Source organism: Agrilus planipennis, unplaced genomic scaffold (genome assembly GCF_000699045.2).
Source record: "Agrilus planipennis isolate EAB-ADULT unplaced genomic scaffold, Apla_2.0 scaffold325, whole genome shotgun sequence".
Taxonomy (NCBI): domain Eukaryota; kingdom Metazoa; phylum Arthropoda; class Insecta; order Coleoptera; family Buprestidae; genus Agrilus; species Agrilus planipennis.
In genome coordinates, this window is record NW_020439090.1 from 186,768 (window position 1) to 201,985 (window position 15,218).

The following is a 15,218-nucleotide window of genomic DNA, read 5'->3' on the forward strand; positions in this document are numbered from 1 at the left end:
AATATATATTCGTCCTGCAGCAAAAGCATTAAAATTCGATAGAATTAATTGAAAGTGATCACATCCTATCTGTGACCTTCGTCATTATTGTCCTCTTTTGTAATGAATACACCCCCGCCGCCACTACACATCCTATGAAATCAGTACTGGATTAACAAGGCAATTAAAAATATTGATCTCCCACCTCTACTTGCGTATTATCTTCTAATAAACTTCTAAATTAAATGGTTACCTAATCGGAAATTAAAGAAGTCTTCATAAAGATTTTCTAGCCATACTGTTTTTATAATTATATAATTTTATTATATTTTGTTCTAATATTATCATCATACTAACTAATTTTAGTATGCTTGGTTTTACATACGATATACCAGTATCTAGCAAGAACGAGTTAGAGATAGCCTTAAATATAATGGAAACGATATTGATAAAACAATATGAAGTAAAAGAAAAATTTGGGTATTCAAGGGAAGAGGAAGTAGGGAAAGAATGAACATAGAAATGGAAGAATAAAAATTAGATGAAATCGCTGATTTTCGGCATATCTACAGGAAGTCAGATAAATCAGGATGAAAGTAGCAGTCGAAATATAAAATAAAGGATAGCGCAGGTTCGAGTCGCTTTTAAGAAAAAGAACCCACTTTTATGCTTGCGAAGAGATAATTTATACCAGTATCTAGCAAGAACGAGTTAGAGATAGCCTTAAATATAATGGAAACGATATTGATAAAACAATATGAAGTAAAAGAAAAATTTGGGTATTCAAGGGAAGAGGAAGTAGGGAAAGAATGAACATAGAAATGGAAGAATAAAAATTAGATGAAATCGCTGATTTTCGGCATATCTACAGGAAGTCAGATAAATCAGGATGAAAGTAGCAGTCGAGATATAAAATAAAGGATAGCGCAGGTTCGAGTCGCTTTTAAGAAAAAGAACCCACTTTTATGCTTGCGAAGAGATAATTTATAATTTAAAAAAAAATTGCTAAAATTGTACGTTTGGGTCACGGGTCTGTACGGGTGCGAAACGTAGACGGTGGGTGCGGCAGTAAAAAAGGTTAGATGCGTCCAAAATATGGGGTTAGAAATGAAGAAGTATTAGAAAGAATAGGAGAATAGAGGACTCGATGAAAGTCTGTACTCATAGGTTGGTAGAACACTTTCTCAGGCATGAAAGGCTGGTCAGAGGCAGAAACAGGAGTTAAGAGAAGTAAAGGTAGACCTAAATTACCAGCCTTAGGACTGATAATCCTATGATGTTAATGATGACTAATACTTTCACGAAACTGAAAACGTCTTGAGTTATGCGGACCTTACTTTAAAATCTACACCCACCCTTGGGTGACGCGCATTTCAAAACAGCCCCAGCCATCCGATAACTGCAATGTAATTGAACCAACATACTCAAACCTATTATAAGGTTTTATTTTCAAGCTTCTACTAGTACATGACCTATTTTTTTAGACAAATTGCAGAATAAAATGTATGAATGTGCAAATAAATTCAGTTTGTTGGAATAAATCTAACTTCTTTTATACACAGCTTGATTAAAATCAAATGGTTAAGGCTGCACCTTTTAACAGGTGTCACGAATAACGCCTTTCTCATAAGCTTTTGCATCGCCTTAGCAGTGAAAAGAGCACACGGATGAGATCATCTCTGCAATCGGCAGGTGGTTCATTTTACTAAATCCATTAGCAATTCAAAGATAAAATACGATTTTGTATTACGCGCACTTGCACAGCAGGCGCGGGTTATATGGATAGGATTATCGACGTCGACTTTTATTTCCGGGTGGTATACAATATAGTTCTTTTATCATCTACTTAAAGCTGTTTTATCTATGTATCGGCTTCGAATCGTAGTGGTTTACATACTGAATTATAATTCTATTATGACGACATTATGCCAGATTTGTTACGTAAGAAGAAACGGCTGAGAATCGATGCATAAAATAGGACATAGAGTTGAGTACGTCTTTCATATTTTATCGACGACCTTTAAAATAAAAATATAAAATCAGAAATACAGGATCGAAGAAATGATACAGTTTATATTATTTTTCCTTTATTTAATACTAAGAATTATTCACTCATTAGTAATTATATTGTTCGGAATCCAGGGTGGAATTATAATTCAGAATGAAGGGACATAGGCGAAATGAATTGTTAAGTCTCTTCAGTCGCACAATATTATTGAGAAAACTATATGTCATTTTATCAACTTTCAGAGACAATTGGTTGGTTATGAGTTAAATGTCAATAATTCAAAGCCAATTGTTCAGTTCTTTCCACCACATCCCAGTCCTCGTCATTACTAATCGACACCATGTCACTAGAAAAAAATCTGAGTGATCCTATGGGCAGCAAGTACCTACAGCAAATCATTATTGATGTAAATAAGGAACAGCAGAGGCCCAAGCTCTGTATCCTTAGGTACTCCTATGTTATAAATAATTTGGTTTCTTCGGTCATTACTGATTCTACTCAAATAATTTTTATTTATAAGGGATCCTTTTTTTCCGCCCAAGAAAGGGCTTCTCACACTACTACTGTCCAGCTTATCAAGGAGGAGTCATGATTACATACCATCAAAACAGGTCTACTATTGTGAAAATTATTGTGAACAATTCGATTACCTAGTGATATTGGCTAGGGCATATAAGTCAAGATATCCAAGATCTTTTTTGAACATTTTTTTTATGCTTCAGATATGAGTGGACGTTTTTAAGTTCGCGGAATGGGAGGTAGGAAGTGGAAATAAAAGTACAAATTTATATTTCCTTTTCAACATATTCACCTGCTACCCTTATACATTTTTCCGATCTTTCAATTAACTTCACAAAAAAAAAACTGTTTCTAAAACTGTATCCGTTACTTCTTCGTCGCTTGAAAATTTCTTCCCACAAACTTTTTTTCAAATTTTGTAATAGGTAATAATCGTTGGGCGCTAGGTCAGAACTGTAAGGTGGGTCAGCTAAAATTTCGAGGCATCCATCCCAACACGGCTCTTTTTAACAAACGCGTTATCGTGCAGAAGGAGGACACCTTTGGTCAATTTTCCTCTTCCTTTTTCTTTCACTGCTTCCTTTAACCGCTCTAGGATTGAAGCATAGTATACGCCGGTTATGGAGATACCTTTATCTTTATAATCGATCAACAGGACTCTGAATTCTGAGTCCCAAAAGATTGTCGCCATGATTTTCCCAGCCGACTGTGACACCTTAAAGTTCTTGGGTGGTGGTGTGTCTTTTTTGTGCCACTGCATAGAGTCCTGTTTAGACTCAGGTTCATAATGATGAACCCAAGTTTCGTCCTCACAAACAATTCGAATCAATACTCCATCTTTATCTTCACTACAGAGGTCCAAAAACGAGCGAGAACACTCCACAAGCAGTTGTTTTTGAGGTGGAGTGAGCATTCTCGGCACCCATCTTGCACTGACTTTAGTCATGCCAAGATGATCGTGAAGAATTTTAAAAATGGTTATATCTGATAGTCCTACCATTTCTGCGAGCTGTTTCTTCTTAAGTCAGGCATCTTCCAGTATTAATTTTTTGACTTTTTGAATGATTTGCAGACTAGTCACTTCGATCGACCGGCCTAGCCGTGGGTCGTCTTCAAATGAGTTCCTGCCTTGCATAAAGAAGGTATCCCACTTGTAAACCATGGTTTTACCTGGGCAAGAGTCCCGTTAACTGGATGACATCTCTTCCAGTATAGCTTGAACTGATTTTCCTTACCTGGTAAAGAACTATATAACAGCGCGGTAGGTATTTGATTTTATCCATATTTCATAATTTGTTCCCGATTGACTTGTTTCGTTGATGATAGTTCAAAAACTACTGACCTAATTACCACAAAACTTAATATTTATACTAATAATGAGTTGCTTAATTCATAATGACTCGAGTAAGTGCCCGCACTAATGACCTACCTACCCCTAAAAACGCACCCTCGTACTGTTAGACTGGGAGATTTATTTCAAATAAATTGAAAGAAATTTGAAGATGCAATAGTAAAAAGTGTTGATAGTATAAAAAATTATCACTTTAAAATAATAAGATTCTTTATTAACTTTTAACATATCAAATTCATTTTATCCAATAAAAATAAAAAATATGAATATTGGAGGTGAAAAACTAGAAAATTTTCGATATCTAGGAAGTCAGATAACTCAGGATTAAAAAACCGGTATAGACATAAAACATGCTTCGCTTTAACAAAAATAAATCCGTTCTGTACTTAGGAAGGGTTAATTAAATTCGTTTACAGTTATTCCTACACTATTTTTTCTTTTCATTACCTACATAACAGTACATCATATAATTTATTGCTTACATATCTGCTTTCCACCATTTAAAACTCAATCTATTTCTGCTAGAGAACACATGTCCGTTAAAATGTCGATATGATACGCATATCTGCGAAACGTTTCCAGATCAAAGCAGGAAAATCATCATTTAATTTTACGTTCATCATTTACGCACATGTGGACGCAGATATGATGCGGAGAAGTACATCGCGGAGACGGTGTGGCTATTAATTCAAGGATAAAAGCATTCGCGGATTAAGATGAAATTAACGAACGATTGCCTGTGTAAGTGGCCTTTTTGATGCGTAAACTAACCATGAACCACTTCGTAACTGAACATCGTAGATATGTACAGATGGATAGTTCAGAAGCCAAATCGCAAATTAATTTCCGTCAAGTCGAGAAGATGCACGATTTTAGAATTTAATGACCCCAATGATGTTTTCAGACGTTTATTAATACCAAATAGCATACGAAAACTAACCAGAGATGTGAGAAAGGATCGTTACGATTTTTCGAAGTAGAAGAAATAGTTTTCCTTTACCGAACATTAGTTTTTGAATTTATATTCTACCCTCTATGAGGAAATATTAAATAAAAATAAATTATTAACCTCTATCAACTAAAGAAAATATTTTTTTGATGTTTTCATATATAAAACAAGTTCTGAACAATAAAATCAGTAAAAATAAATTGTTAACATAAACACTGTGAGAAACTGGCCACTTTTGCCAAGACGTCTGGTTGCTAAAATTTTAAATAAACAATTTTATTTTTAATTCTTGCGGATTCTTCATTTGCAACGTTTTCGCCATTAGAGAACTTCTAGCTTTTCAATTAAGACATGATGGCAAAATTATAGCGTAAAAGATGAAGTTTCATAGCATTTTACTGATTACCTTGCTGAATTAACCGCTAAAAATGCTTAAAAATAATTACAATACATTAGAAAAACCTCTCAAGCCAGAAAAACAGCTGCAAATGGATATACAAAAAAGCCTCACATTAGTCGTTGAAGACGAAAGTAACAATAATACACACAGAGATACATGAACAATCAAATTTTATTAACACAGCTTTAGACTGCGATTTTGGTTTTCTATATTCTATATTAAATGTCTTTTTCTAAACAATATTTATTCGTACTTGAATAGTTTCTAAAGTTATTTTCTATTTTGAAAGCATCATTATCATCATCATCATCATCATCAACATATGGTCGTCAGTCCTAAGACTGGTTGGACACGTACCTCCACTCTTTCCTATTCTGACCTAAACTTCGCATTTCCCTAAAACTAGAACAGCCCACATCCTTAACTATTTGCAAACAGTAATCTAATCTAGGTTATATGTTTATTAAATGTAAACTGTAATGTCTTAGCATTAATGTAAACTTATTCGCTTCTACAAATTTACAAGATTGGACCACGTTTTCCGTAATAACTCATCAATTGAAGTGGCTAAAAAATCAAGCTTTTTAAAAAATTAAGTAGTCAAACCGTCTTGAACATATACTTGATTTGCCAAATACTCGAAATGTACCTCTACTTGACTTGAACTTGATTTGAATTTAAGTCTTGACTTGAACTTGACTTAATTTCAAGTTCAGCAACTTGAAGATCAAATCGAACCTTGAATCTCTAGTTTTCCGCAAAGTTTACAGTTTGCAGGTCGAGTAATTTCCAGAAAACAAATTTCAATACGCGAAGTGTCATGAGAACTGTTTACGTATATATAGTACATACCAAGCTCGTAATGGTTTTCTGGAAAGGCGGCGGGACGCGTCCAAGTTGGTCATAAGAATACATTGTCGGGTTTTTTTGCCAACAAACGTGGACGTAGGCAAACCTACACGTTTAACCCACAATCCTACTACGATTGGAGACGTTGTCGAGAGAGCACGTCATTACCTATAATGTCGCAGTATGATCGCAGCGATTTTCTATTTCCCGGAATGAATAAAATGGCAAGACATATTTTATGAACTCCGCCACGAATAATGGTATGATAAAAATTTATGGGAACATTATTACGTAAAATCACCTCTATCAGTTTTATGTTAGCATAGGTAAGACTTTTTTTACGCTTTGACATTTAATAGTGGTTAATATTAATGTGAAAATTCATTTTCAATTTTTTACCCACTATTGGGATCCGTCAAATGGGCATACACCATCTGGTGGCAAAATTTATAACTCGAATGAGGGAAAAATTTACATAGGAACTGTGCACGCAAATTGTAAAATTGTAAAAATGTATTTGATGATGGAGTCGACGAAGTTTTCTTCTAAAAGTAGGCAGTAAACTTGACGGAATTTGTAATTTCCGAATTTTATAATGTGATTGGCATTAAAAACACGCTCACCTATTGTGTCAATACTTATTATTTTATCGTAATTTAGAAACTTGGAAATTGCACGGTACACTATAGGAACTACGATAAATTTTCCCTAATCGGCGCCATGTTTTTAGGCTCCTCCCATTTGACGGATCCCAATAAACTACTTCAGGTTAATCAGGAAAAATTTGTTGCTGTTGTCACACCCTCGTCGGGAATCGAACCCGAGACCTTTGGCTTTACGCACCAATGCTCTGACCACTAAGCTATGAAAGATGATTAACCTAAAGGAGTTTAAGTGTGAAAAAATTGAAAATGAATTTTCCCATTAAGTATTTTATCGCCAATTCGTCAGTCCGCCCCTGGTGCTTTCGTGAATAATTATTTATCGAATGCCAATTTGACTGGGCCCTCTTTCATTTTCATGTACTTAGCTACTGTACTTTCGTTGTGCATAAGTATTATCTTGGTGCTTAGGATTCTACAATTGTTTTCAATGATACGAACTCATAGTTCACATAAAAAATAAAACAGTCATTGTTTTCGCTCATACACAGCAAAAAATTCGCAAGGTAAATGTGAAGTAGATGATTATAGAAATATATTCTTTGACAAAAGAACATTGCGAACATTTCGACTACCACTAAATTTTGTTTGATAGTTTATGGGATGTAATCTATCGATTTTAAAAATTCCGAAACTAACAGAAAGCTACACTTTCCCTAAGTAACATAGGCTGTATTTTATTTTGATAAAAATCGATATTTGTAGAACTAATGTCTAGCAAAACGATCACGTCTTGCTAATCTAAAATAAAAATGAATAACACTTGACTCCTTGTTATAATTTATATTGTATCATCAATGCCTACCTCCAGCGTTGCTGGCAATTCCAAATTGTCTACCTTTTCCTAATGTTGTTATTATCATGCTTTCCACGAACAATTTCAAAAAGGTGTGTATTGAATGTGCATGTGCACCAAGTAGACGAAAAAATGTGAATACTTCGCTCCTTATATGTAAAACTGGAAAAACACGGTAGTCAGTGAAATGTCAACGAGAGCGAGAATGGGGCCCAAGAAATAATAAACAAGCGTAATAACAACGATGATAAAAAATCACTTACATCGTTTTAGTTCCACACGCATAACGCACACTTTCTTTCGAACCACATGAAGAAATGCTGATGGTACATATCAGTGCACGGTGATTTAAAAAAACTTGTCGTTCACACGAGCTTAAAAACAACGAAAGATGTGTTAGAAAGATTTACTGAAAGGCAGGGTCAGTCAACAAAGACTTTTGTACATATTTATGTATGTACTACATTTCATGGAAGATTTGGACTGTTATCTTAATTTAGTGTCCTACATGTGGTCGAACTTCGTACAATTGTTTTTTTTTTTTAAAGTGTATGAATTCATAATGTTGTAAATACTACGTGTTACGAAGCCCTGTTTCGTATTAAGGAAAACTTTTTTCCTAATTTGTTGAGACCGCTTTTTGTTTTATACATTTTTCCTTTATTTTCCGAAATACATAATATCTATTGTACCTAAACAACCAGAGATAATAAGACTTAAATGATGGTAGTTTTATTTATTTTTTTGAGATACAAAATTTCAAATAATAAATGTAATTTATTATTCAAAAACGTCTGAATATAGCATGATGCAAAACCTATACGCTGGTAGTCAAACTAAAAAAATGACACAAAAGAAATATATGTTCATACTATGAAATATAAAGAGAACATTAAAATAAATAATACAAATAAAAATAATTCACCTGTAATTCTATAATTTAAAGATAAACTATTGGACTGTTAGATAAAAACAGAAATAATTTGTAATCATGATTAACAAGAACAATTAGCAACTAAAAAAAAAAAACAATAATTCAAATAAAACGATCTATTCCAACGTTGATAAAAATCATGATTATTTTATTATTAAAAATCGATTTTTTTGATTTTCTTAGTAATTCTAATTTTGGATAGTTTTTAAGTTTTTACTGGTATATATTCTCACGACCAATATTTTTGTTTATACAAAAGGTACCTTGTGTCCTTTTCTATTTATCGAGACTACCTATGGCTCGTTTATGATGTCTAATAAGCGTTTCGAATTCATTGATATACCACCCTATCACGAATGTATATACTTACATATAAGACAAGTTAAAGTACATCGTTAGGGCCTAGTTTAAAGCTTAAAAAAAGCTTCAGTCATAGCAAATACCCACCAGATGGCGATACATAACGTCATCCAATACTATCTGGATATAAATGCATATATCAAGAAGATATACAGTGGAATCCGTTTATAATGACATCGAAGGGAATCGACAAACACGTCATAATAACCGGACGTCATACAAAGCGGTTTGTGAAAAAAAAAATTTTTATGTATGTATTTAATTTAATAGAGAAACATAGTAACTAATGAAATCAAAATTGCACGTTTATTACGTACACATTATACACATACAAATGTATTTTTTAATGAATATAATCTGTAATTTTTGTCTGCTTTTGTTTTTTCATTTTATTGTAAAAATAGTCTCTAATACTATTGTGTATAGAAGACATCGCCATGGTCAAATTATCGTTTTCAATATTGCTATTAACAAATCGGGATAATAATTCTGCAGCTTTTAATGCCTCGTCCGCGGTAGGTAATGGTTCTTCCTCGACTTCCTCTTCGCCATCACTTTCAAGTTGTTCCTTAGCATTAATGTTCTGTACGATATTGTCATCGGTGGGTTCTTCGGATGTGAGGAGAGCGCTATCGATACTTTACACTGTCGGTCATTATAACCGGACAATTTATTAAAAGTGGGTCATAATAAGCGACATGTCAGTATAAGCGAAGTCATTATATCCGACTTTTTTATAAAGAATTTTATATGAAAACCAAACTTCGTAGTGTAATTACGTCATAATAGGCGGTTGGTCAATATTAACGGAGTCATAATAATCGGATTCTACTGTACGTAATATTTAAAAGGAATTTACAGTACATATGTATTCTTTAGCGTTGTTGTAGAGAACAAATAATTTGTAGAAAAAATTATCTCTGTACCTATATTTGTATTTCTTGTAAGACACCTATTGTTTGTTAATATACAACAGAAATGTTAAAATTTCGAAGAACCCCAGTATATGTAACAACATTCAACATCCACCACTCTTTGATACATTATAACTGGTGTACAAGGTCAAGTATTGAGCAACTGGCGGATCGCGGTCCAGGTCCGGACGACCGCGGAAGGTCAAAACCTGAACACCCAAAAATTTTTTGAAAGTAAATTACTCAAATAAATTATTTAAGAAATGTTTTTCTGTAAATAAGTAAGCAAGTTAATATATTTTTTCTGGACTTAAAAAAAATTTTGAAAATCATCCGGACCACCTAAAATTACTTGCCCAATAGGGTCAATAGCGAACATTCATGCATATGATATGTCTTCTCTATGATTTGTTTTCTAATTTATATGTGCTTAATTTTGACTGCAGTTAGTTAAACACTTACTTAATGATAAATGCGGTTGTTTGTCTACTGACTAATAGGGTTAACTACTTTTTAAAAAAAGGATGTAAATTAGTAAACGATTTAAACAGGTCGATACCCGATTAAACAATACAGAAGTCGATGAGGCATTTTGTTGTATCATTACAGAGAATGACTACCTACATTAACTCAAAAATATCTACTTCATAATTAACTCTACCGGTCAACTTACAAAGTGATGATAAACATTAAGACATTCTGCACTATTGATATATAGTTCCTAACCCTTTCCGTATCATTACCCCTTATAACCTTTTCAATCACCTTACCCCTTTGACCTTTTAGGGAAGCTGATGTTATCCCCTGAATGTCTTCAAGGCTTTCCAACCATCGAAATTGATTAACAGTGACTTCTTAAGTTTCCGTATAAATAGTTTTTAGAAAAATTAGATTTCTTTAAAGTTCATTTTATGAACTACTCTTTACAGATAAAACTTGAAACTTGTGTCAATCATGTCTTATTTATTATATACAAATTTCAGGTTTAGGACATGGGCAGTAAAGACTAGACACTTGTAAGGTGCACGCTTATAACGTACCTACTTACGTTTAAAACGTACATAAGTCCCGGTTATAATTTTGAGTTCTTCTATAACGTACTACGCTATTACATATAGTAGCTACCTACTTCTGATATAAAATACCAAAATTCCTAGTTCGAACGTTTAATAAAAAGAGCAAACTCGATTGTGGTCTAAAGGTCGTCGTCGGTTGGAATTGCTTCTTCGGTCTCTGAAGAAGTTCGCCGCTCGTGCTAGTAAAACGATAGAAAGCAATTCCAACTGATGCTGACCTTTAGACACGACTCACTACAGCATCAGCTCACCTACTGGCCGCGAAAACTTTTACCAAAAACAGCAAATTATAATACACTTTTTATATTAATATAAAAGTAAGAGTGATACAGAATATCGTATTTTGGGCGCATCGCTAGAAATAAAAAAATTATTTACAGTCAAATATTTCTATAACCGAGTTTTATTTTATGATATATAATAATGAATTAAAGATTTTAATGCAAGTTTAAACAAATTCTTTGGTAGTACTTTAAAACAAATGAAAATACTTTATAAATATGAAAGTGATTGTAAGTAAAAAGTACATCCGTTATTATTTTTAATGATTTTATGAATTCCTTTTTAAAATGAATATTCCTGAGAATTTACTGACGATCAAATGACTATGTAAAATATATTTTGGTTCGTGTTGAATAAACGTCACAAACAGATAAAAATTCCGGTAAATGTCTAGATGATGGGACCGTCGCTCGGACGAGGGCGGTGGCGGGTGAAGGGAGTAGAGAGCAACCCCAAAAATGTAGTGGAAGTTGGGGGTGACAATGTAGAGGTACAGGAGGGAGGAAATCCATCCCTATCCCCACTCCCACATTTACCCGCTATGATAATAAGTGAGACCATAAAAATAACATTTCTTCTCCCCTTCCCATCTCCCCCTCCCACGCCTCCACTTCACCACCCCCACTTCTTATCAGCGGAGACGAAGTCCTTGGATCTACCCTACCCCCTCCACCCTCGTCCGAGCGACATTAACCAAACCATAATTAATTTAATTTTTCGAAATAGTTAAAAAAAATAATAAACTTCAATACAATGTTTCGGTCTAAAACTGTGGATAAAACATAAACTTTTGTTAAAGTCGACATCTAAAACGTGAAAATGTCATCCAACAAAAAACGGTTGAAGAGAAATTAGACAGAGAAATGTAATTAAAATTACCCGTTAGTGTCCCACATAGATGAATGGTGCTTTGTAAAACTGCATCTTCTATTAACAACCATTATCACCAGCAAAAAGTTAACAGAAAAGAATAGTGACCTATTTTTTCATAAGCACTCAGCAACGATACTCCAAAACAAGAACAAACACGTAATTATCCTGTAGATACACAATCACCTTCTGTAATTGGAGACAAGGCTCTTCATAAAAATTCTGATTTTTACAGAACCAACAAGAGCACTTTGAAGAACACCACTTCCAACAAACATAACAATGTTGTGTTTATTTGATTTACACCAAAATCACTACAATGTACGAATGCCTTAGCACTTGTTTCAGACGTTTCGCGAAACGAGAAAAAGCACTTCTACTTACGTCCACTTTTACAATCGCTTTGACGATTCAAAACAACTGAAAACCGGACAACAATTTATTTATACATATATCCTACGAGAAATTCACAATGAACTGAATTTATGTATATATTTAGACCCTTGGAATTCGTTCGTAAAACATGCGAACGGACACAAGTTCTTCGCACGGACACCTGCTGCTCGCGTATCCGAATCGAAAATAAAACGGATCGCGCCGCGTAATTACGCGAACATTCGCTGAATGGTGAGAGAGACTCCCTAACATGGAGATCTATGTTCGGCTGATCTAGACGCGCTGCGCTGCTATACACGTTCGCTAACTGGTCGATCGCCTTGGCCACCAACACACCGCTCCCTCACCTGGCCTTTTCGAAACAATCAACTAATTTGGAATAGACGTATGACGTGAGCTCGATCTAACGATTGACGCGCGATTTTATGGAAATCGATTGGAAAAACACCACATTTTTGAATTTTTTACTTTGCAACATTTCCGGGTCAAAGGAAACGGTGGCAGGACACCAACACAGATCGCTTGTCCGTATCCTGTTGACTTGAAAGGAGATGGACGGATAAGGATTCGAAAAAATCAGTTCATGGCATTTAAGTGAAAAAAAATACATACCGTGGCATATAGTGAAGCTACCTTGGACCGAAGCAACGTTTATCGGAGGTATAAAATGTTCTCAGAGGGTCGAGAAGATGTAAATGATGAAGAGAGTACCGGACGACCGAGCACGTCAACAACAGGCAAAAACATTGATGAAGTGAAGAAAATAGTATTAATTAGCCAATCGCCGAAAAATCATCGTTACAGAAGTTGCTGAGGACCTAAACATATCCTAAAACCCGTTCTTTATTATAAAGTATTGTACTCTATTTCGACTGTGCGTACGTTATACTTTACAAGACACATAAACTACGCAAAAATACTTTATTTAAGGCCTTAAGTAAACATCGTAATTTTGTAAGCGATTATTCGAAATTCAGAGTATTTTTACATCAATAATATTACACAATATAATATTTTTGAGAATGTTTCTATGTTTCTGAAAGTTAGTTTGATTGACATAGTCATATTTACGGAACAACCAGATTTCCAAAATCTCTTCAAAGTAGTGTCACTTTTGCTGTCCGTTCCGGCCACTTCAGCATTTACAGAAAGAGTATTCTCTGTTATGAACGCAAAGTGGTGGGATGACAAGAATAAAGTTTGATTAAAACTAATTAAAAATGAATTTTTAGTTTATTTAAATCTTTGTTTTCCATGTTTAGAGGCTATTAATGTATTTAAGAGCGACAGCAATTTGTTACTGGCTGCTAGGTGTAATAAAAAATATGTTTCTAAAAACAAAAAATAAAATACTTTATTTTATGCTGAGTACTTTTTTTTAATCTTTTAGTCGAGAAATACTTTATGTAAAGCCTGAAAAGGTGGCAACCCTAGTCATAACTGGTGACGAATTATGGGTTTATGGTTACGACGTGGAAACCAAAGCTCAATCATCCTTATGGAAACTGTCACACGAGCCAAAACCAAAAAAAGTATTCCCCAAATTTGTAAAGTCTACATAACCGGTGCTCCTCATATATGCAATAAAACAGCGGTAACAAAGTGAATTTCTAACACAAAACTTTAAAAACGTTTAACCCGGAAAAAGTTATTCCATCTGAGAACGAGTACATTTTGTGGAAAGTTAGAACTTTTATTCTATTACATAAGTTTTCAAAACTTCTTGGCAACAACACCTAACCACCCCCAACACGAAAATTCCTGACACGCGCAAATTATTCAAATAGCTTGATCTGGCCGTATCGTACACCATTTATGTTTGGAGTTTATATACAAGTTAATTATGCCGAGTTTTTGCCGTTGCCTAAAAAGGGCAGTCACAAAGATACTTGACCTTAACTATACAGAGCAATATTTACCTGGAAAATTTTAGTTCAGATAGAGTTCAGTGAGACTCCGGCCTCGGGGAAGTATAGTACAAAAAAGACGGCACGTTTGAGGCCGGAGAACTGGGAACGACCAAAACCCAATGCAAAATAAGATGTCTCACTTTCAATGGCAATCTTACCATACATACAATGTTTATGGTCAAGTTGGCGAACGCTGACGGACGACGAAGTTTTCTGGTCGCGAATGGCAAAAAAAAACACGATCGCTCGTAAAAGGTTAAAGACTACACGAGGTCATTCCGCGTACCTCCTGGCAAGGTATCGCAGGATAATATTGTTTTGAAGCTCCTTCGGCTAAAAACATTAACGATATGCATCATTTGTTTTTTTGGAAGATAAAATTAATAAGCCACTTATGTACGGAATTTACGTTTTAAAATGTTCTGTTCTTGGTTACGATATAATATACATGATACATAACTTAATGAGATCTCTATGTACATAAATAATTAACAAAAACAATTATTTTTAGTATAACTCGCGATGGTGTGGACCTAGGATAACAGAAGCCCCGCACAAATTATGCTAGACCACCGTATACAAACTTAGACTTTTGGTTAAAGAAATAATGTTTAGTGACCTTAGTAATCGACATTTCTCCGCTGCTATGGCATTATTTCTGTAAATACCCGATATATGTACTTGGTACTTCCTTGATCGCATTAACTGGAGAGATATTGTTTTGTTGGTATAGATATTTACTTTAGATAGGTGTTATTGGTTGTGTTGTCTGCATTCTGCAAACACAAGTGATTATTGTATGTAATCAATGCATAAGTGAGACGTTGTGTCGTTTAAGGATGTTTGGGAGGTATGTCAAAATGCTACAAGACAAATAAAAATTTGGAAAAACGTTCCTCATTCAATTCTAAAACTCCTGTAAAAATTACAAATCGATTCACTAAACCGTTAAAAAGTTATTGA

At 34.3% G+C, this 15,218-nt stretch overlaps 1 protein-coding gene across 2 annotated transcripts in view; it reads right to left on the minus strand.

Moving 5' to 3' along the window:
• LOC108742140 (protein phosphatase Slingshot-like) overlaps positions 1 to 15,218 on the minus strand; it is a 44,749-nt gene that overhangs the window by 10,262 nt on the left and 19,269 nt on the right. The window contains exon 1 of one of the 2 annotated variants that reach the window (XM_018477201.2): positions 11,959 to 12,626. The exons of the other annotated variant lie outside the window; for it this stretch is intronic. Within the exon in view, the coding sequence (XP_018332703.1) occupies positions 11,959 to 12,020 (62 nt within the window). The 5' untranslated portion in view covers positions 12,021 to 12,626. Of the gene's footprint in view, positions 1 to 11,958; positions 12,627 to 15,218 lie in introns of those variants that run through there. 2 annotated transcript variants of the gene reach the window in all.